This window comes from Nipponia nippon, unplaced genomic scaffold (genome assembly GCF_047370975.1).
Source record: "Nipponia nippon isolate SJK-2023a ecotype South Korea unplaced genomic scaffold, ASM4737097v1 scaffold_10, whole genome shotgun sequence".
Classification (NCBI taxonomy): Eukaryota; Metazoa; Chordata; class Aves; order Pelecaniformes; family Threskiornithidae; genus Nipponia; species Nipponia nippon.
In genome coordinates, this window is record NW_028262291.1 from 17,279,088 (window position 1) to 17,301,754 (window position 22,667).

The 22,667-nt window shown below is 39.1% G+C and overlaps 2 protein-coding genes, 1 long non-coding RNA gene and 1 other non-coding gene across 16 annotated transcripts in view; 3 read left to right on the top strand and 1 right to left on the bottom strand.

Moving 5' to 3' along the window:
* CARS1 (cysteinyl-tRNA synthetase 1) overlaps window positions 1–3,876 on the top strand; it is a 35,211-nt gene extending 31,335 nt beyond the window's left edge. For all 4 annotated transcript variants that reach the window (XM_087745742.1, XM_087745741.1, XM_087745743.1 and 1 more), the window contains 3 exons: window positions 1,229–1,288; window positions 2,362–2,445; window positions 3,562–3,876. In XM_087745742.1, coding sequence (XP_087601868.1) covers window positions 1,229–1,288; window positions 2,362–2,445; window positions 3,562–3,696 — 279 coding nt within the window. In that variant the 3' untranslated portion in view covers window positions 3,697–3,876. The remainder of the gene's footprint in view (window positions 1–1,228; window positions 1,289–2,361; window positions 2,446–3,561) is intronic.
* LOC148057095 (uncharacterized) lies at window positions 2,462–11,059 on the bottom strand. Of its 4 annotated transcripts, XR_015701857.1 has the most exons (4): window positions 10,163–10,898; window positions 9,254–9,382; window positions 6,650–6,743; window positions 2,462–3,059 (listed from the first exon to the last, which is right to left on the bottom strand). It is a non-coding gene; the product is annotated as an uncharacterized LOC148057095 (long non-coding RNA). The 4 variants fall into 4 exon arrangements; XR_015701854.1 differs by lacking the exons at window positions 9,254–9,382; window positions 10,163–10,898 and adding an exon at window positions 10,989–11,059; XR_015701856.1 differs by lacking the exon at window positions 9,254–9,382.
* Window positions 11,060–11,085: 26 nt separating this feature from the next.
* The window catches only part of NAP1L4 (nucleosome assembly protein 1 like 4), a 29,516-nt gene continuing 17,934 nt past the window's right edge, over window positions 11,086–22,667 (top strand). For 4 of the 7 annotated variants that reach the window (XR_015701852.1, XR_015701851.1, XM_087745746.1 and 1 more), the window contains exons 1-9: window positions 11,086–11,225; window positions 13,045–13,109; window positions 15,252–15,283; window positions 16,506–16,567; window positions 18,114–18,213; window positions 19,224–19,365; window positions 19,473–19,559; window positions 21,146–21,271; window positions 22,030–22,101. Coding sequence is in view for 4 of the 7 variants with exons in the window: in XM_087745746.1 (XP_087601872.1) it covers window positions 13,089–13,109; window positions 15,252–15,283; window positions 16,506–16,567; window positions 18,114–18,213; window positions 19,224–19,365; window positions 19,473–19,559; window positions 21,146–21,271; window positions 22,030–22,101 (642 nt within the window). In the remaining 3 variants the exon portion in view is untranslated. Of the gene's footprint in view, window positions 11,226–12,653; window positions 12,673–13,044; window positions 13,110–15,251; window positions 15,284–16,505; window positions 16,568–18,113; window positions 18,214–19,223; window positions 19,366–19,472; window positions 19,560–21,145; window positions 21,272–22,029; window positions 22,102–22,667 lie in introns of those variants that run through there. The other 3 variants (XM_087745747.1, XR_015701853.1, XM_087745749.1) reach the window with 3 other exon arrangements.
* On the top strand, window positions 19,781–19,908 carry LOC148057096 (small nucleolar RNA SNORA54). Its single transcript, XR_015702086.1, has one exon. It is a non-coding gene; the product is annotated as a small nucleolar RNA SNORA54 (small nucleolar RNA).

Consider the following 22,667-nt stretch of genomic DNA (forward strand, 5'->3'; position numbering starts at 1 on the left):
TGGTGTTCAGGAAAAGAATTTTTGAAACAGTAGCTTCTTGAAAATTTTGTATGGGACCTAATGAATACCACTAAGGTTTTTGTTTGTTTGCTTTTTAAGATCTTCATATAATTAAGGGATGTTGAGTATTGCATGTGTGCTGTCATATCTCTCGGGAAGAACAATTCCAATGAGAAGCTAATTCGGACTTTTTGTCTGTAGAAAGGAAGTTGACATTTTCCATAGAATTAGACTGTGTTTATCTGATATGTGAGAAGAAAATGCACTGGCTAAATCTTAATTAGTGTAGTGTGGATGAGTGAGATATTGAGGGTGTGGGGGCAAGAATTTACATGTTACTATATAAAGATTGAATCCTAATTCACGTGCACAAGGTCTGCACAGAAACCCTCCTTTTGGCACCTCCTAGCAATAGTATTTGACTTTGTAACATTTGAAAGTAACACTTTATATGTCTTAATGAATAATAAAATTCCATCATGACTAGAAATGTTTGGAAGACTTTACAACATTGCTCCTTCCATGTAGATTTTTTTAGAAGAGGGAGAAGTAAAATGTAGTTTCAGCCAATTCCAGATGTTTTCATCAAAAAGACATTTGAAGGCAGTTTGTATATAGCTGCTGGGTGAAACCTGCAGCTAGAGTACATTTTCCCTGGAAACAGTATTATGTTCAGTACTGGCAGAACCCTTGGAGAACTGATAGGTCTCTCCTAAGCAAGTGCAAGATGAGATTTTTTTTTTTTTTTTTTTTTTTAATTTTTATAAGTTGGCTAAATTTGGGTAGTTGTTTCCCTAGGAACATCAAGGGATACAACTGCTTCTTGAGAAACTGTAATGTCTTCACAGTTTGAGGCAAGAGCTTAAAATATCAGCAAAATATGGTCTTTTTTTAAAGTCATTTGCAAAACCTTTTTCCCCGTGAAACGGCAGGACCATTTCTTTTGCAGGCTTTGTAGGTATTCTTTCATATGTATACACTTTGCATGCAAAAAGCATTCTGAACAGTTACAACTGGTTTAACTGTCAATAAAAGCAAATGAAATCAAAGTCATACAGTGGGAACTATCAGACAATCCTAATTATAAGGCTTGGTGGTTTTGCTGCAGGTCATGCTGCCAGTTCTGTCTGTAATTAGATATCCAGGAGAGCTAGCTGGCTCATATTTTTAGAAAACAACCAAATGAAGTAGTTAGTTACCTTTTACTCATTAACATTGCCTTTCATAGGTTGAAGAAGAGAAAAAAAGGAAGAAAGAAGAAGCAGCCAGGAAAAAACAAGAGCAGGAAGTAAGTGTTCAGATCCTTTTAATCTGGTTTTGAAGAAAAGTGTTAGCAGCAATAGTCACGTGCAGGAAAGATTACATTAGAACACAGGCTCTCTGCCCAGCCTTAACTGGGCCTCCATTTATTTTTTTTTGTCTACAATTTCCTGCTCAGAATGACTTCAGCTTGCAGTTCAGATTTGAATATTCAGCTCCTATTATAGAGAAGCCATCTTTGAAAACACAACTAGAAGCTGCAAGAGCTTCTTAGAAGATCTTGTAGCACATATTTCAGTCTATAGTATTACTTCCTTAATTGCCAAAGTAGTATCTTACATGCCTGTTAGAAAAGATTTTGCTTTTGTCATTTATTATTTTCTTCCCTTTCCAGTGTTGTAGGTATGTGTAAAAACAGGTTGTTTTTTTTTTTCTCTTTAAGAATCCGCCTGTTCCCTGCAATTGAACTCTGAAATGTAGTGTTTTGTAAAAACACATTTCATCTCTACAGCTGGAATGGAGATAGCTCAAAGGTTTTAGGCTTTGGATGAGGAGTAGACAGCCAGAGGAGATGAGATGAGAAGAAAAGATTTTTTTACCATGCTGATGACCCTAACAGTATAGGAAACGTGTCCCTGGGTTAAAAGAGGAAGTAAACTTTTAGAGAGCACCATGTACAGAGAGAAAAACAGACAAATAGCATTTATCATCCACAAATTCCATGTGGCTTTTTGCATTCTTTCAAAAAGGTGATTCCCTTGCATTGGGCATAAACTACTTGGAAAGGATTCTGAGATGTGCTTGTTTACAGATAAGTGAAAGTTCAGTTTATTTTCAGTGCAATTACTTGCATCCTGATCCTGCTGTGACCCGCATAGAAACCTGTGCTTGTCAGCAGGAAAAACATATTTTTTCCTCCCAGACAAGCACAGCTAAGACTTTTTGAGTTGTTCTGCACTGAAAGTTTCTTTTCACATGATAAACAATTGTGAATTAAATGCTCTTTGATTTGCAAATTATAGTCTACTTTTCCTTTTGCCTATGTGACAGGTTGTCAGTAACTCTGATGCTAATGCAGTTAATGCACCTTTTATATTACAGGCAGCAAAGCTGGCGAAAATGAAGATTCCACCGCATGAAATGTTTAAATCAGAACATGACAAATATTCCATGTTTGATGAAAACGTAAGAGACACTTCTTTAGACAGGGAGTGGCTTTCCTTCCCTAGTTGTACATACTCAATTGTATGTGTACACAGCTGATCTTGTTCCAAAACCTCCAGTGCTATTAACTTAACGTAGCAGGAGGAGGGAAGGAGAGAAAGAAAAGGCAATATACTAATTTTATTACACATACATATTGCATTGGGGAGAAATGTTCTCTAACTGTTAGCCATCATTTCAAGGGTATTTTCATTGCACATTAGTCTCCTTTGGCCTCTCTCATCGCAGAGCAAAATTCCCTGTAGATACTGTGGGTAGGAACATGTATGATGTTTGTTCACAGATTTATTACCATGTTGCAAGGCAAGGAATTCACTTGCAAGTACAAACTCCGCAACTCTGCCAGAACTGATGTTTTTAGAGAGGTCTTGTGCTTCCTTTTTGGTTCTGCCCACTGTTCTGCTCTCTCCTGGCAAAGGATCTCTGAAGGGGCTGTACGGGTAACTGTGCTGTTGATTGCTCCCCTTGAGGATAAAAGGTGTTACTTGGAAAACATGAAGCACGTTTCTTCAGTGCTTGAGCCAGGACACTGATCCTGCTTCTGCCTGTCCTCTTCACCCATGCAAATTCAGGTCCTGGGAGCAAGTAAGAATGGAGAGTGTAAATGCTGGAAAATACCCCTGCAAGCCAAGGAGAGCCTCCATAAAGTCTCTGATCATACCTTCTCCATCGAGAACATAAATCTCTTATGCTTTTGCTTTAAGCCTTGGATTCAATATGCTAGTATGATTAAAAGTGGTCTCTTAACCATCTGTTCAGGGATTAGTCATTATTCTCTTAACTATAACCACCTAGAAGTTAGTTGTCTAAGCTTCCCGTACTTAGTACAGGACAGAAAATAAATACGTCCTTTGCCCCTTCATTAACTAGGAAGGGAACATAGACAAATAGTCAAAGTAAGTTGTCAAACTTCTAGGTGATTACAATTAGCCAAGATGCACCCCGTCCTGACAGCTTGTCGTTATGACATTATCCCCCTATCTTATTAAAACACGATTCCATAAGGAGCAAAAGCAGTCCAATAATTTATCTTAAATATTCTCTTTTTTTTTTTTTTTTTTTTTTTTACTATTTCAGGGATTTCCCACCCATGACACAGAAGGCAAAGAACTCAGCAAAGGACAAATTAAGAAGCTAAAGAAACTTTATGAAACCCAAGAAAAGCTATACAAAGAGTATCTACAAATGATTCAGAACGGAAGTGCAAATTGAAAACAACAGGACTTTTTTTTTTAGAAGGCGAGTGCTGGGTCACCATTGAAGAAGTGAGCATATACCAATGCTCAAATTTCTGTTTACACTTTCTACTATGTGCAAAGTAAAAATACTGTTTACGTAGATTAATAATGTCATCTGGAAAGTCAATAAAAATCCATTCTTTAAAAAAGCCAACCTGTAAGAAGTTTCTTCGCAACAACAGTAGCAAGTTGAACGGTTGCCAGTTGGATTTGGGAAGGTGCTGCTCAGTCAGCAAATCCACATAAGGATTCTTGTTTATTATAGCTGTCCAGGCTTTGGTTAATTTGTCCTGCATTCTGATCTCTATCTAAAGCCCACTGTAGCTTGCATTCTGGAATATGTCACAGTCAGCAAAATTTACTACTAAATGGGAGCTGAGTAATTTGTCCCACAGTAAGAACAGTATTTTCCAGATGACTTCAGTATCTTTATATAAGCAGGAAAAACTGGGTAGTTCCACTATGATACTTACTCTAGCTGCTGTTACTAAAAACTCTCGTAAGTCTACCCAGAACACTTTGCGTCGTAGAAGCTCAGTCCCTTCGTTGCAAAAGGGAACAGATCATCACCTTTGCTCAACGTGCAGTTGCAATCAAGAGGGTAAGTACAAGGCAGATGCACCTGCATTGAACAAACAGGTGGGGAAGACATGAAGGGCTAATGGCAGAGGGTGGTGCATTCTTGGAGCTATCCCTCCAAGGAACAGGAGTGCTGCCAAAGTACCTAATTACCTGTTCAGAGCCAAGGGGAATTAACAGAGGGTTTCTTACTGAGATACAGTTTGTGGATTGGTTTGCAATTAGGAAATACAGCTATAAATTACTTGTTATTCAAGATTGATGTTTTTAACATGACAATTTAACCCCAAGTTAATAATCTTTCTGATGTAGTATGGTCACATCATGTCTGCAAGGACAGTTCTCTGTTGCCTAATAATGCATTTCACTGGCAGCAGCTACTTCATGAAATCCTAAAAAAAATCTCACCTACTTCACAACTACATATAACAGCTATATGTAGAACTATATTCATCAAGTATTCTTAAACCACAAGGTGACTTGCAGGTCATACTGTGATACCTCTGTTCTCTCAACTCTTAGGTTCATGCTATAACCATTAGGCTATGTTCCTTTCCTTAATTAAGAGTTAAAACATCTTTGCTTTATCTTTATATTTTTATATTTGTATTCCTCCTTCTGAGGAATGAACATATTTGGAGTAACAGAAAGGTCTAGTAGGTTTTTTTTCTAGTTTGTCTGTGTTTGCCTTTGAAAACATACGTAATGTTAAAGTCGGTAAAGCACATGCATCTTGTATGCAGAAAATAAAATCTGTTGTAAAATACAAGTTGTATGTGACCTTTGTATAGTGGGAAGAATATAGAGCTTATCTTTATTCCACAACCATCTTTTTGAAATGAGGTTTACAGACCTTTTCCTTTAGCTTGCTATTAGTAATTTAATATTAGTAATTTAAAATTTAATTCATTTTGCATTCAGTATTTGATTATTCTGTGAATTTCTAATTAATTGTATAAATGCATGTTTAAACTACACAGCGGTACTTCAAATGGCCAGCCACAGCCATGAGAGCAACTTCTCCATCCTTTGGTCTGTGAACAGAAGAGGATCAGTTGCATTTTTACACCATTCTAGATCCTAACTCCCTTCAACATTATCAGCTCATTGTTTTCTTCCCAGCCTGCTCCCCCAAGACACATCTGCACTCAGGATATCCATGAAGGGATGGGATGTGCCTAGGCTGCAGTGACAAGATGCTGCTTCTCAGCCAGATAAGGTTCTCCAGTTCCAAACTCCCTGTAGTCCTAGACAGATTCCAGGGCTAGTTCTGCAAACTTTACTAGGAATCCTAGGCCCGAATCATTTCTAATCACAGCATAGATTTCACTGCCATAACTACTTTCCTGAACGTGAACTCCTTCTGAAGTTGCTACTTAATGTCAAATAGTGACAGTAATTTGCTTACAGAAATTCTTTTTTGGTGATCCGAGTTAGCACTTGCTTAGAGCTAGTTAGTATATAACTATGGAGAAGACGCTGTTGATCCATTGCTGTCCTGGATTCTAGTTTCTTTATGACATCTCCATGATAACATCCTGGCTTTCCCACACACACACACACTGGTTTTTCTTCTCTGCTGTGTTTTCAGTAGAACCTCATTCAATTCCATGGTTTATCTACTACATCAAGGTAGAAGAATTTTTTTTAAAAAATGCCCTTTTTCCTTCCCAAATGCTTCGTTTTGTTTCTGGGACAACTCTCCTTGCATAGTGCATTTCAGACTCACATTCTCAAAAGGTTATCTTCCGTTTTTTCTGTATGCTTCCCACATGCACGCACTGCTTCCTCACTCAATATTTTTTTTAAATTCATAGTTAGTCATGTCAGATAAGGGCCTCTGCTGCATTTACTGCCCCATTAAGGTCTTATTCTACCTCCAAAATTATTTAGCTCATGCTCACCATTTCTGTGTTTTGTCTGATTGTTTTAAGGATTCTTTCAAATCATCTTAGTTTATCCAAAACATCAGTGCTGCTGAAGTCCTTTCTCCTCTGCTACACCAGAAACAGCATTCCTGTTCTTGAATTCTCTTTGACCACAATCAAAAGTCTCCTAAGGTCAATGGGATTCTTTTCATAGACATCATAAGGATCAGAGCCTTTGAAATCCTCTCCTCTTCAGGCTCACCTTGTGTCTTGGGTGATCATTGTTCTTCCACACAGCTACATAGCCTCCCGTGCTTTTTATAGTGCTTTGCTGTCTAGTTCCTGTGTTTTCGAAGTTACCTTCTTCAAGCAAGCTTGTCACTTGACTTCTCCAGCAATAAAGCCCTCAAAACCTTTCCATACTTGAACTTTTCTTCCCATACTTGAACTGGTCTTCCAATTACAATTTTCTCTTCCTACCTGTTTCAGCTGTCCTTGGAAGTCAGCATTCTCAGCAAGGAAAATGTCTGCTTCATGAAGCATCTGTGAGTTAGTTGACAGGCCCAAGTATTTTCTATTAAAAAAAAAAAAAGCACACAAATTGGCAACTCCTCCTGTAGAGAAGCTGCTAAAATATTTTACCTTGATACACAAACAGGAAGTTATTCATTCTCTCCAAATAAAATCAGAGTAAAATAAATAAAATCACAGTAAAATAAAATCATATTTTGAGTTCCTTTTTTCGAAAAGCAGCAGGATAATAAAAACAATGACCTTGGCAAAGACTCAGAAAAATAGACTTAGTCTCCTAGAATTTGTAACAAAAACAAGCTCCAGAGCTACTACACATCAGTTACTTTTATCCTCTCTGCAGCCACAATTTAGCAAAAAAAATAACAGTATGCATAAAGTCCTGGTGAAGGAAAACTTGCTAGCAAACAAAGAATGCTGCAGCCAGGCTTGGATGCACGCTGTTTAAGACGACTTCTTTGGTGAAGGTGTGCCAATTGATCTGTGCGATCACTGAAATGCACAGCACAATCCCTCTTCCCTGGGAATCCATCAAGGTGGCACTTAAGTGAATTCCACTGCACTTGCCTAGTGAGAGTGACCTGGCAACCAGGAGAAGAGAATGCAACAGCAATGGTCTGCATTCGGTGTCTTAGTCACCTGTCTCTCTCAGCAAGGAAAAGGCAGAGGACAGTCTCCACAGTATTTTAAATTTTTTTTTTATTTTAAAATGTGCACGTATGCATGTACACGCTCAGGGAAGCCAGTCTGGAATGTGATTTTCTAAGCATTATGAAAATGAAAATCCCTATAGCAAAATCTTGGAATTTTTTAGTAGTTTCATTTTCTGGAACACAGACCTCATGTTGGTCTGCACAACATGGAGCTTTTTATTTCCCACCTATCACAGAATTTATTCAGAGATGGCAAGGCAAGATAGAAGTCTGGTGTTTCTGTTTTTCATTGCACCCTTGGCTGAAGGCCAAACTTGGCAGCAGCAAATTTTGTTTGTGTCTCTCGCTCAGAGTGTGCCTTTCAGCCTTTCTAATGTGAATATTCACATTAACATCAAATGTGAATATTGCTCCACTAAAGAGAATAAGTTCCTCCATCACTCAGTTTGTTCAGATACTGGTAGAAAAATCTGTGAATTGTTCAATCTGGTCTTGTTGCCACCAATGTTCTTCAAAGACTTTAAACTAATGAGTGCCTAATTACATTTATGATACTCTCTTTGACCTCTTTATCCTCATGTTTGTATTTGCTGTCTGCTGTTCCAGGAAACTACTGATGCATTTTAAATGTGTAAATAAGCAAATCTCTGCCACATACAGTACATACCTTCAGCTTCTTTTTCTACATTTTAAGCTAACATTTTCAGGTGGTGGTAGTTGTTGGACCAGCTTTAGCTCCCTCTTTAATTACACAACTTCTGCCACACCAATATGGAAAGGAATTTTTACTCCTCTCTGCAATTTCACAGGGAAATTTCTATACAGGACACTGTACCACATGCATAGTACTTAACATGTCTCCTGAGACAGAACAAATTAATTAAGAAGCACATCAGCTATTTAGTACCAAGACTCCACTTAGCGATAACCAAAGTTCTTCCTCCCCCTCCAGAAAAAGTCATTGACGAACTAAGTCTTATCTCTCAAATTAGGCTGTGGATGTCTGGCATCTCACTAAGTGAGAGCAGTTTCCATTAATACCCACCCAAGGGCAGAAGACACAGACATTTTAATGTCAGTTGCAGATCTCAGCCTAAGCTTTCTCTCCAGTGTCTAGTGCATCTGTTCAGCAGCTCTGCCATAATCCCTTCTCTGTTTTGGTTCTCCAAGCTCTCTTGTATGCTAGGCTGGGTGTTTAAATCAAGCCAGGGTGATTCAGCAAATATCTTTTTGCAGCTCTCTGCAGGGTAGGAGCACCTGACAGCAAGATGACTCCACAGATTGTGCCTTATCCACAGTCCTGAAGTCTACCACTGTGCTTACGAGAGGTTAGACAACAGTCAGCAGAAGTCCCTCATTGATCATGGGAGACTAATGCCTTTGGAGAGGGGCACTAAAAATCCAAGGATGTAAGGTAATTTAAATGTATGTTTACTTCGATATACATCAGTGGAGGAAGAGAGCCAAATAGTTCCAGCGCTCTGGCCTGTTTCAAGGCTTTAATAACTGGTCCAGAAGAAACCAAATCTACTTTTACAAGACTATACTAATTTTAATTTAATTCAGGGTTTGCAGCATCTATGAGAACTGCATTAACAAGATAGCAACTAGTGCAGAGGGACAAACTCTAACATGCCACAGAAGATGCAGTAGCGCAACAAATAGTCCGAACAGGGCCACAGTGTATTCCTGCAACAGCAGAAAGGTGCAGCTAGATCACGTACTTAAGCAAAACCTCCTACATCTTTGTAGGAGACAAAGGTTGGAGTTTGTACTCCAAACATCTTCTAGGTAGAAAGGAGAAATAGCTTTTATCAAAATGGAGATTGACAGAAAAACTTTAAAAGAACACTTCACAGCTATGAACCAGCAGCAAGAACAAAAGGTGCAGTAGGAATACCTTCAGATAAATCCTCCTTTCGGAGTTCATTATGCTCTTCTTTGCAAGACTGAGAATTAAGTGTAGCCATTATAATGAATAAAGTTGTCCCAAAATAAGAATTCATGGAAGTATGAGGAGGCTGTTAACCTGGTAATGTTAGAAAAAGGACTGGTTTGCAGAAACAGGGACAGGGAGTTGGAAGCAAAGAAAAGAAGTGGGAGAATCTTCCAGTGAGCATCTCCTCTGGCCCACCAAATCTGCTTATTTGTGCAACTGACTTCACAACATTCCTGCAGTTCTTTAGCTGTTTGAATGTAATTCAAAATTATCTTATTCTTTAATTACAGTATTGGTACCTATTTAACTAACAATTCCTTAGTTATTGCTGTCACTAAATTCCTACAATAACTGAATTAATCCAACATTAATGTATTGATTAGTTGTTAATAAAATATTGGTCTTAACATTTCCAAATTTTAATTTTACCCGTGAAAGGATTGTGATGATAAACCCTAGTCACAAATTACTGAAATCCAAGACTAAGTTGTAGACCTGCAGAAGACCTTTTATAGAACAAAGGAATCCACTGACACAATAAAGGGTTAGAGGTTTTTCCTGTTGAGTGAAAGATTAAGATTCTTAAGTGGCTTCAGATGCTGAAATTGCACTGTTCTAGCACCAAGCTACACAGCATCTGCTGCTTACAAATTGCCATACAAACAGCAGCTGGGCTGTCAAGGTTTTTTGGGGGTGGGGGTGTGGTTGTTGTTTTTTTCTTTTTTATGGACAAGGAAATTATGTCCATATCTAGACTAGGAAACAATGCTGGAAAGGCTGATGTGCATTTTGAAAAAGGTGCTCAGTCTGAAACATCAAAAAGGGCTTTTTTTTTTTTTTTAATAAGAAGCACTCAGCTATTTCATTTACCTTTCAACTTTGACAGCTTAGTCTTATCCATGCAGATGATATACAGAGAGGTTCTTAAAACCATGATCACGTTATTAATCTGGGTAAAATGCAACCCTTCAAACACATGGATGTGTATCTGCTAGGACAGTAAACTTTACAGTGCAGGGGGGTGACTGAGCAGAAGACAGGCAATGCCAACTCTATCTTGGCTGCTAAAGAAACTGGAAAGCAGCACCGCATTTTAACAGCCAGACACAGAACGCCTCAGAAACTCCATTTCCCAGCCCTCAGCAGGGATTATCTCCACGACGAGCCGGAGGCGAGGCAGAGGGACACTGCGTGCAGGTCAGAGATGCGGCAGTCATCCGTCCTCAGCATCCCAAACGCGCGTCCCACCCCTGCCTCCTCCGAGCTGCGACGCACACCGAGCCGGTAGCTCCCGGGCTCGCACCCCCGGCCCTCGGCCCCCCTGCCAGGACAGCGGGGCCCGCTCCCCGCCCGAGGCCCGGCCTCGAGCAAACCGCTCACGCCGCAGGAGCCGCGGCGCCGCCGGAGTGGTTAAAGGACGCCCGGGCGCCGCAGCACGAACAGCGGGAGGCCAGCCCTTCCAGGCGGCCCCGCGGAGGGCCCTTCCCGGCCCGCTTCTGGAGCGCGGCCCACAAGGCCTAACAAGCACCGGGCACCCGCCGCCATGTTCTCGACCACCCCCGCATCGGCCAGCCTCTGCCGCTTTAAGGACGCAGGCACGAGCGGCCTCCCGGCCCCGCCCCTCATCACGCGCTCTCCCCGCGCGCCGCCAGCCCCGTGCGCACATCCCCCAGCGCCCCCCCCCTCCGTCCCGCACCCGCTCTCTGATTGGCTGAGCGCCGCGCCGTCGGATAGTCAACATGGCCCGCGTGCGGCGCGGCGGCTGTGGCACTGCGGGGGCCAATCGGCGGTGTCTTTGCTGAGGGAGGCGCCCGCGCTTCGGCCAATAGCAGGGGGCTTTCTTGGCGGCGGCGCAGCCTGAGTGAGCCTGCGAGGAGTCTAGCGGCTGGCGCTGCTGCCTCTGCGGGCGTGAGGGAACGCGGGGCGCGGGCAGGTGAGGGTGCGGTGGGGCCGCAGCGCTGAGCTCCCGGCCTGCGGGCGGCGGGTGGCCGGTGGGGCTAGCGGAGAGCCTGAGCTGGCCGCCGCGACCGCAGCGCGGGGACGGGGCGCGCGTGCGGCGGCCGTTAGGGCCTGCTCCGGGGTGGAGCTCGGTGGCAGCGGGGGCCGCCTGGAGCCGCCTGGCGGAGAGGGGCGGGCCCGGCCCGGTCAGGCACCATTTTAAGACTGGCTTGAGAAGTTTGGAGAGAGAGGAGGGGGAATCTGCGCTGCGCTGAGTCTGGTGGAGGGGGGACGGAGCGGTTCCGGCCACATGTATGGCCGCTCTCGCCCGCCCTGGGGAGCCTGGCAGCGGGCCCTCCCTTCCCCCGCCCTCCCGGGGGAAGTGGGGGAGGAAGAGGGTGGGAGGGCTGTTGTTTGTGGTGAGCAGTTTGTCAGTCTTTCACCCCGCGGTGCTCGGGTTGAGTCAAGCCCTTAGCCGCTTAGGTCAGGCGCGGTTCTTTCGTTTGACCTTATCCACGGCCTTGTGTTCTCTCAGTGTGGTGTGAGATTTTGGGGGCTCCCGTTTTTCATTTCGAGGTCACCGTCTCCCAAGTGAGGGCCTGTTTAAAATTTTTGCTGCTGCTACGATTGTTTACTGCATGCAATACCAGCGCTTGTAGGATTTGTCTGACTCGGTTCCTGTAACATCTGCCTACGAGGCTTCAAAATAAAAAGGTAGAGAAGAAAATATGTAAGTTATAGGTGAAACCAGAACCACTAGGCAAATTTTTTATGAAGTCATCTCTAAGCAAAATAGCGTTCCCTCAAAAAAACTTCCAAGGTGAGCTTAAGTATTGCTAACATTCCCGGCTTGTGGAACAGGTTAATGAGTTTCTTCCTCTTGACTATTTTTTCATTTCTGCTTCTAACTTTCCTTACAAAAAGCATCAGACTATTATGTTTGTGGCTTCCCACAGGGTTACATCCCAGCAGCTCTAAAACGGAAGTCATAACTTTCCTTCTGATTTGTTGTAGTTACAAAAACAGTAACAGTTGTGGGTAGAAGCCTTCCTGTGAGTTCAGGAGTCCATTCGTTTCCTGCTTCATATTCTAACTGTGTTTAGAAAGTTTGTACAGCAAGACGTAGGCTTTTTTAGCAGAGAAAATTTATTCTGTGTACACTTGTATTTATGAATGTCTTGCAATTCAATGTACAGGCTTTTCCTTTGAAGTTGCATCCTTCAGGATATTACTTGTCCTTATAATGAACTTTTGCTGTCTTAGTGTGCATCGAGTTTACAGTTTGCTGCTGTTTTAAGTGACTAGTGTTGTGTGACATCTGTGCTGGAGAAATTGCAGCAGCCTGCTTTGTGGGACAAGTGGTTGATGTAGTTCCCTCTTTCCCCAAGGCTTCATGTCCGCATTAGTTACTTGAAAACAGTGAACTGTCCAGAAGAAATAAGGTATGAATTTGGCCTCTTATTGGGGGTGGTAGCAACAATAACAGTATCTTACACTATTCTTTTCTTGGAGTTCTGATAGCTTTTTCATGTCTAATTGTCTGAGCTCACCTGCTTCGAAAATAACTAAGGCAATAAATATGAAGGCTCAGTGCTTTGCTACTGTACATTTTCAGCTAGGGGTACGTTTAACTCTGTCTCTCTAAAATCACCTTGCTCTCCCTCACCTGCCTTCACCAGCTTTTACTGAACAGATAGTAACTCTGTGGCAGTTAAGTCATTGGAAAACAACTGTAACACAGCTGGGAATCACAGACTGTTTTGTAAGAAAGCTTCTTCTCATTATTTATTTATATACTTATTTTTACTTTTTAGTTGGCTGAAGGAACAACTTAAAGGAGCGAAACAAGACTTCAAGTATGTATTTGCACCAAGGAATGGTATCTTTTTTTTTTTTCTTCTTTTTTTGTTGTTGTTGTTTCTTGTTTCTTAGGTGAATGGCTTTTGTAAGAACATGCGCAATTCATGTCTGTTCCAGTGGAGATTAATTTAACTGCTATTTAAAAATTATTCAAGTTATGGGAACTTTACTCCATATTTTCCAAACACAAATGAGGATGGAATGAGGATCTTGTCTTCCCTCAGCAGGGTTGAGAAGTAGTTCCCTGCAGGAAAAACAGCACAAACAACTGAGCAGAAGAATTCGTATGTGCAGTGGATTTTTTCCATTAGCTCTGTCACTGGGCCTAGGTTGGAAGACACAAATCTTGGAGGCTAATTTTTAAGTAACGCGAGTCTGCATTTTTAGTTGCTTACTATTGCTTCCTCTAATAGTGACTAGGATCGTATAACTTGTTGGCTGAACTCTGATATTAGGTCAATTTGCTATGTCTTACCTTTTTTTTCCTGCCTTCTGTCTGCTATGGAAGGAAAGACTCATGTATGCTCCTTTATTTCTTCAGCTGTAAGATAGTAAAATTCTTCTCTTATGCTCTAGTGGATGGTTGTTGGCATTGCCACTTTCTCTTTTTATGTTTAAGGCTAGAATAAGCGTTTGCAAATAAATAATATGCCTGCATTGCTGAAACACGCCTAGTCTACAAGAAACCCCTTTTGTTTGTTCCTGGACTTCATCTGTAGGGTGGGCTTGTGCTTTTTTGGTAAATGTTAAGCAGCTTTACTTCCTGTGGAATAATCTAAAGTATACTGTTAGTACTTTTGTAAATGAACAAAGCTTTTCAACTTTATTTAAGTGGTTGTGAAAGTGTTGCTTTTCTAGCTTCCAACAGAAATCGGCAATTTCCAGGTGGGACAGTGCATGTGATCTCTGGGCCCCTTGCTCTGGCTGCCACTCAGGATGTCATTAGCACTTAGGTGATTCTTTGGTAGCCATGTATTGGAAGCTGGGCTAAAGATCAGCCTGCTTGACCTTTATAGAATCTAAGAAATCAGTCCTGTTGACTCTCGTGAATGATGGAAAGTACTTTTTATTCTAAGTTTGACTTGCAGACTAACATCTGTTTTCTTGAAAGTTTGATAGTGGAAAATATCACCTATGATTCTGTCTGGTATGTGGTGATTACCTGGATATGTGATGTTTAGAATGGGGAGGGGGGGGGGAATGCAACCTGTATTACTAAAATAGATGTACAGGCTTGGATATTATGCCCCAGTAAAGAAATAACAGCAAAGGAAGTTAGGCAATCTGGTTTCTCAGGAGAGCTAATTTAGATCTTGGGGGTTGGGGTAGCTGTGCTAAACTTGGTTCCAATCATTGCTAATACCAAGACTTCAACTTCTATGTTTCTCTTTGTTTTATCACTGCTGATAAATAAATTCAAGGCAAATCTTTACATAGGGGATTGTGCCTTCATAGCTGCTGTCAAAAACCCTTCTCTTGGTAAATAATTTTCTTTCCTTCGGTGCTGTGCTTCTCTTTATCTAGCAGCAGTTTTAGGCTGTCATTCAGTATAGTGCAGCAGAAGCAGCTATTCGCAAAAATAGCCCTGATTAGACAGACAAGTGAGGCATATTTTTCTGCTCAGGTGACGTAAGAAAAAAGTCATTCTGAAGTTGTTGTAATTCATTTGAACTTTCATTGTTTTCAGATCAGGCATGGTAGTATAGTATATGCAGAGATTAAAAATTCATTATTTACTGTAATACTGTCAAGGAATTAGAAAATAATGTATTTATATCTTGCTCTCTGGCTTGATTTTTTTTTTTTTTTTAATAGAATGCAGAGCTAGTGTAGGAGACTGTGACACTTGTCTTCAGACTGAAGACTTACGATCTGGTAGAAATGGATCAACATCTGGAATACTTGGCAGAAAAAAATAAGTTTAAAAGGATTAAATGAAAGCACCTAACAGACTGTTTAAAAACTAGGAGCGAGATCCAGTTTGGATTGGGTATTATGGGAGCTATTCACTTTATTGCAAGGGGTTATGCATGATGAGTTTCTTAGCAAAACCAGCTGTTAATTTATTTTGAGGTTTTAAACAACAACCTGTTCTACTTTCATCTTTTGTTGAGATAAATTACCATTAAGCTATTTTGAAACATTGTTTTTCAACTTGCAGGTGGATACAGGCACACAGATGGCAGATAACAGGTATGTTGGACTGTTTTCTTGAAACCTGGTCTTCTGTGGGAGTATTTTTATTACCTATGAACAATGGATTACCAAACTTGGATAAGAATAAAATGGTAATGTTTTCCCTAACTTTACTGTGTTTCCTTACAGCAAGGCCAAAATGCTCATTTGGTACAGGAGAAGCTGAAATTGTAGTGTATTGGATACAGAGTGACTCTGTTCTTAGATTAACATAATTTGTATTGTCTTGATTCAGTTTTCAGTGTTCATATTTAAATGCTCTGAAGACTTGAAGAGAACACTGATCCTCAGTGTTTCTCTGATCTCTACGCTTTAAGCATACAAAAGGCACTGTTTTATTTTCTAGTTTTTATACCATTTTTGGAACAAATAACAGTGTTGTTAAACTGGTGTAAACACGTATGTGATGCTGGTCTTTCAAGGCTTGCAGTGCACCAGGGTAAGCTGGATAAGCTAGTCTATCTGGTAACTGATAATACCCATTGCATATGTGATATCTTTTTTCTTTTTGTGTCCGAGTTAGGGTTAATTTCAGCAATACCCCATCTGTATTTTGCGACCCATAGACTGGCAGGGAGCACAGGGAATGCTTGCTGGCTGTTGACTCATTCTGGGCCCTTTCTTTTTCCAGCATGGGAATTGTGATGGAAGATATTGTGGCAGGGAGACTGGGGATGACAGGGGCATCTCTTTTTAGAGTAGAAGCAAAATGTGTTTACTATTAATCAAAACAACTTGATATAGAAATTGGAAAGAAAGAGCTTTGGTCTTTTGTTTATCTTCCTTTCTTACCTGTATCCTGTCTCATGTTTTTCTTCGTCACTTACACTAAAAGGGTGTCTTGTTTTTGTCACTTGTGACTAATAACATTTTCCTGTCCAGAATGACCCAGTACAGGTGAAAGGCCAGCCATTCACTTAATGAGATGAATTTATCTATTGGTGTCTTTTGTTTTGGCGTTTTTGTGTTTTGTTTTGGGGTTGGGTTTTGGTTTTTCTGCTTTTCCTTTGCATCCTATTCATCTTATGAGAACTAGTTTCATATCCAAACTTTGAAATTTTGAGAAGCTTGAAGACATAAGCTAGTATACCACTAGAAGACATGTATTTATAAAATTGTTGTGTAGTAGCCACTGAAAATTCAGAATGCTTTTCTTTTAAATGTTAACAGTTTTATAAAGGAATGCCTTTTTAATATGTTACATTTTTAATTCTTCTAGTAAAACAGAAGATACTGCTTCGGATTCTGTGGAGGCCGCTAAAAATGCAAGCGACAAAAAAGGTAAGAAATACATAGTAGTAGGTAACATTAAAAAGGTGTAATAAGCCTATTGCCTTGTGTATTGAAGCTTCTTTATCTACAGTTGCAAAACCTTTACAGTCAAAACTACAGATGTGTTCGCTATTGAAAGCAAAGCCATGGTTTCTAGGCTAACTGTTCACTTTCTGATGTTTTCCATGTTTATTGCAGCCAAGAGCAAAATAAAAGGCTATGTTTTTGTGACAGTGAAGTACTTTTGTTGTGACTAGGATGCTTCATTATTGCATGAAATAACCTGCTAGACACTTGCAGTAAGGCCTGTATAGACTAGCTTTTAACACCGTGTAATCTTTATCAGCATAATTATTAAAATGAGCGGTCCTGTATGTATACTAGTTCTTTACTCTCTTGTTTGTAGGAAAATGATGTTTATAATATGTCCTCTTGAGGTTTTTATCCTTCATTTGGAAGGTTTGCAGATAACTGCTGAATAGTGCTTTCCAAATTAATACTTTAATGTGCGGAAAAGCTACAGTTGCATTGTTTTTAACCTGAATGCTGAAATTTTTAAGTTATAATGAAACATGTATCACCTATGTGGTCACTGAATGTTCTTTAGGTCTCTCTCTTTTTTTAAGAAAGCCTCTGTGACCGGCAACTGGAAGTCATACATAAACTGGTAGACACCATTGAATAATTCTTACAGTAAAATTGGATTAAGAAAAACCAACCAAAAAAAAATTCCAAACAAACAACAAAAACAAAACAACACACAAACCCACTGATATAAAAGCTTCATCGAGTCAGTGTGTGCTATGCAACTTATTGTTTTTAATGTCTGGGTAGAAAAGCGTTGAGAAAGAATGGAAGGATTTGAAAAGCAAATGTCTTCCCACTATGACCACCTGTACGGTTATTAGTAAGGATTTTTAACTCCTAACCAGAAGCATTTTAGGTCTGACCTGCTGTAAAAATAGTCTTCTGTGAACTGTTGTGATGGCTGTTTGAGGAGTCTTACAGGTTGTGAAAGTATCTTGATATAAAAAATTAGTAGTTGTCAAGGAAATGGTCATAGTGCTATGCTACTTTGTTTTACAGTACGCAAAGTTTTTGTCAGTTTTTTTCAGGAGTCAGACTAACTGGAAAGCACTTTTACAAATGTCTTGGAGGTATAATTCAGTGGTTCTTCTCTTGCAAACTTATATATGGCTTGTAAGCTACAATTAATATAGAGAGAGGATAGAGAAACTAGTATTTTGCATTTTCTAGCATAAAAGGGAAGATAGGAAATTTGCTTATGTCATCAATGTACTACTTGCTTCTAAAAGCAAAGATATGATACATTTGCAAAGAGAAGGGTGCATTTTCTATCATTATCCAACTTTAATCTTTCTGAAATCTGATCCTGAATTAATTTTGCTGGAGTTATTATTTAACTGTAGTGGTGCTATTTGAGATCTGGAAAATGGGGAGTATTTTTACTGTGACTTCTGTAAGACACACAGTATGACAAAAGAGCTATAAATAGATTCAAATTTGTTTTAAAAGTAGTTTTCTGTCTTCATAGAAAAGCTAGCAGACCAAGTGATGCAAAATCCGCAGGTCCTGGCAGCTCTACAGGAGCGTCTTGACAACACAGCGCTTACTCCTTCAAGTTACATTGAAACGTAAGTACAGGGCATAATAAAATTATTGGAAGACTGAAAGCATAATATAATGTTATTACTGTATAATTAAGGTAAGAAATTAGAACAAATGATTCACTAAGAGAAATGGTTGACTTAAACCATGATTCATAGTGGCCTACTTCTGGAAGGAAGAAATTAGAACAAATGATTCACTAAGAGAAATGATTGACTTAAACCATGATTCATAGTGGCCTACTTCTAGAAGGAAGAGTCAAGATTTAGTTTACTTACACAAAACTGTAAAAAAAATTTTGTCCAGTTCAGTATTTTCCTTGGCTATTATTATTTTGGTTAGAAATAACTCCCCTCCCCCTGCCCTTTGTTTCCTTCTGTGACCCTTATTCTGTCTGGGCATGTGCTGCATTGATCGATGATTTCTATAAGATCGCTGTTCAGGATGTCGTGGAAAGTTCGGGACCTGTAAATCCCTAGTTAGAGGCTTAGTTTTATACTAACTGTAGAGTAGACTTAAACTTTAAAATTTTGCCTTTAGTAGATGCTTGTACTTTTATTTCTTGACTGGGAATAGCTGGTAGACCTCTTTTAAAAAAATGCTATAAAAAGTTCTTTTTACCTGACTATATATAAATATTTAATAATTGAAGTACAGATGGGCAATGTGTACTTTTCCAAGTATGACCCATGAATCCAAATTTTCCCCTGTAGAATGCACAGTTCTTACTTTTCATAGATGGATCAGCACAACTCTAGTCTCAAAGTTTAGGTGTAAAAAGTATTACTTTCAGATTTCTGAACTGCACGGGGAGGGTGGTGGAGGGAATGAAACAGAAGATAACACCTTTGAGAACAACTTGGATAAGAGAAGATTCTTTGAACTTCTTGAAATAGGTTTTGAAGAAACATGTATGTTTGACATAAGCCTTTTATTTAAAAATTGTGTTTAGTTATAAGCAGCCTATTTCACAGAGATATGTTAAACAATACCGAGGCAACTAACTTTTAACCTTAAAGAACTGTTTGGTTTTTAGTTTACCAAAAGCAGTGAAAAGAAGAATTGATGCCTTGAAACAGCTCCAGGTGAAATGTGCCCATATAGAAGCTAAATTCTATGAAGAAGTACATGATTTAGAGAGAAAATATGCAGCACTCTATCAACCGCTTTTTGATAAGGTGGGAAGACTATGTATGTAATCTTTGTCTCCTTCTAGCTGAGGCAGTTCTGTTTGCACGTGTGTAATTTTACATCTTCAATTACATTCTTTATTTTTCTAACACAGAGAAGAGAGTTTATTAATGGGGAAGCTGAACCCACAGATGCAGAGTCAGAATGGCACAGTGAAAATGAGGAAGAAGAAAAACTAGCTGTGAGTACAAGCTGGGTAATGAACTACAGATATGTTGGCTTACTGGAATTAATTCCTGTACAGTGTTTTCCGTTGATAGACTCATCTTTTGGAAATAAAGGTTTTTATCAGTAATGTGCTCTTGTGATGAATACACTGTTATGTCCAGTGAAAGCTTTTAAACTTTTAGTTTAGCCTTTTTTCCAGTTTGTCACTTGAGTGAATTGAAAAGTTGCTTTTGTTTGCACTGTTCGTAACCTGTTAACAGTATCTTTCTGATAATGGGTTCCATTCCAGTGCTACATGATACCCCAAGATAATAGAAGGCTGGCTGTTTGTCTGCCTGTCCCCTTTATTTTGGGGGACATAATCAGCTTTCATTTCCATAAATATAGATTAGACACATGTCACCTAGTCATAACATGGAATTGACCTAATAAAATGTGTGCTGGCTAGTGGATTCCTGCTTGTCTATTGAGTGGGAGCTATCTAGATTTAGGAGCGATAATCTGTAGGCTGCCTTTTACTCTCATCATTTTTGTAGATGTGTACTCATGACTTGCTGCTTTTTCTCAGAGAAGTGGCCTACTTACAATGCTGTGTTTACCATTCTGTCAGGTTTTCTTTTGCATTTTTTCCTTGGCCCATTTTCCTTCTGTTTCCTTTGGACGCTGTTGTGTATACAAAGCTAGTTGTTCTCTTTGTTTTTACTGATCTCATGAGATTTAGCATGACACAGTACTCCATGTGTATAAGCAAAAAAGGTTTGATAGTCTTTGCACAAATACAGCATTGACAGGCCATATTCCATGCAATTATAAGATCAGAAACATGTCTAGATGGCAAGTAAACTGCTGCTTCATATTCTTGGCTAGTCATAATGCAGGTAGGTGCTCTTCAGGAGATCTTGTGTATTTGCTGCTATCTAGTGGTGTAAAAGGAAAGGTGCAACCAATTCAGGCTGTGAATTTCCCGTTTTTTTGGGATGGAGAAATTACTTAGTCGTCATTCTTTTTTATAACATTTGACATCAGTTATGTCTAGGGTATCCTCTATCACAAAAGATTATCCTCTATTACAAAAGGAGACAGCATAATAATGGAAAAAAAAAAGAAAAAAAAAAAAACAAACATGAAAACCAACTTTACCAGTACTCTGCAAAATTGGGAAGCTAAAACAGTATTTCAGAGGGCAAAGTTAGATTTTAAATTTCTAGATTAAACACTGTAAATGGCACGGGAAGCTACAGGAATGAGATTAATAGAAAAATAGAAATGTATTTATATTTTTTCTGTTTGTAGAAAGATAGAAATGTTTTAATTATTTCTGTTTGTCAAGTCAGTGAAACTTACTTGGTCTGTTTAGTCTTTGTATAGAAGAATTCCAAATGAGTTGAAAGTAAATCTGAATTAAATGTCTATATGTTTAGTTGTGTAAATAAACCTTGTGTCTCTTAACTTCATTTACAGAGAAGAAACTGTAAATTTTAAATGTTCCTTAAACACAGCTTCAGAGACGGCAAATGCTTTGTACATCTACCTCTGTTTATTAAATGTATTAAGAAGTCCCAATTTAATTTCTTAAATATTTCTGTATTTGGTTCATAGGGAGACCTGAAAAATGTAGTGGTAATAGAAGAAAAAGCGGAAGCAGAAGAGACAAATGTCAAAGGAATTCCAGACTTCTGGTTTACTATCTTTAGGAACGTAGATATGCTAAGTGAATTAGTACAAGTAAGTTTCTCCTCTGAGAAGAATAACTTCTGTCATGTGTTAAATGGATTGCTACTTTTTCCAATTAATAGTGAGTGCTTGTGGAATGTGTGTGAGGGATCAAATGTTTGAGTCTTCAGAATCCCTAATATTGTTCCTGAAGATGCTTGAAAGGCTAATGATGGACAAGCAGAACAGCTAACCCAAACTGCTAAACACCATGTGGATTTTTTAAGAAATTATCTTGTAACAACCTTTGTAGATGCTAAAATGCAAGTTTATGTGCTGCTTTCAACAGCTGTTCCTCTGTAGTTTTGTTAATTTAGTCCATAAAGGATTATTTTTGCAAGGATGTTACAAGCATACTCATGGATTGGTTGAATTTGCGTTAAATAGCTTAGGTAGTTTTGCCCTCAGTTATATTAATTGCTTTTAATGCTGTTAAGGAAGAATTCCCTGAAAGCTATCTTTCTGTGAATCTCACCAGCAATAAATATCCTGAATGAAGTTATTTTATTTTCAGTAATGTTCATGTAGCCTAGCATGGTAGCAGCTTTATTTACTGAAGATGAGGCCTAATGATTGAGAATTTGGCATGTGGTATTTGCAACTACAATTAAGAAATTCGGATCCAAATCTGAACTTCAGCTTTTTATTGTTGAATAATTAAAAGGTTTGATTCTTTCTTAAGAACAGGTTGAACAAACAAGCTAGGTTAACATTTTGTTCTTCTAAATATTGCCTGCTGAATAGGAAATTTTTTTTTTTTTCCTTCTTAGGAGTATGATGAACCAATCTTGAAACATCTGCAGGATATTAAAGTTAAGTTTTCTGAACCCGGACAGCCTATGGTGAGTTTTATCAGGTTGTTTCTCTCGAAGTTTGTAGTAATGAAATGAGCAGCATTGCAAAATTTTCATTCTGTTCTCTTTGGCTGGAATGTGGAGGGTGGAGTTCTTTCCAGGCTAATATCTTCATGCTTTGCCTTTTAAATATTTATCTTCAGCTTTCCTGACCCTTTGCTCTTTCATCCTTAGCGTGGACATCTATGAGATCATTGTAGTTTCTGGATTAAAATTCTGGTTCAATTCTGTCTAGTTTTTACTTTCTTCTTCTCTCTCAAATTCCAAATTAGCTACTCTTACTTTATTAGTAAGTTACATGGCTGCTTTTGGTTTGAAAATGAATTGTGGAAAAAAATACTGGGTGCTACTTACTATATTGAATATTTTCGTTAAAAAAAGAGATGTGACTTAGTAATATTAATCAAAAACGATGATGGATACTGTGCCTATTGAAAAGGATAGAAAAATATATTAGATCATCTTTTAAAAGTGTACCTAATGAGTAATTTTTAACATACAGCTTTGCCTTTTTTTTTTAAATTGTTTTCTTGTTTAAGTTCAATGTACAGAAA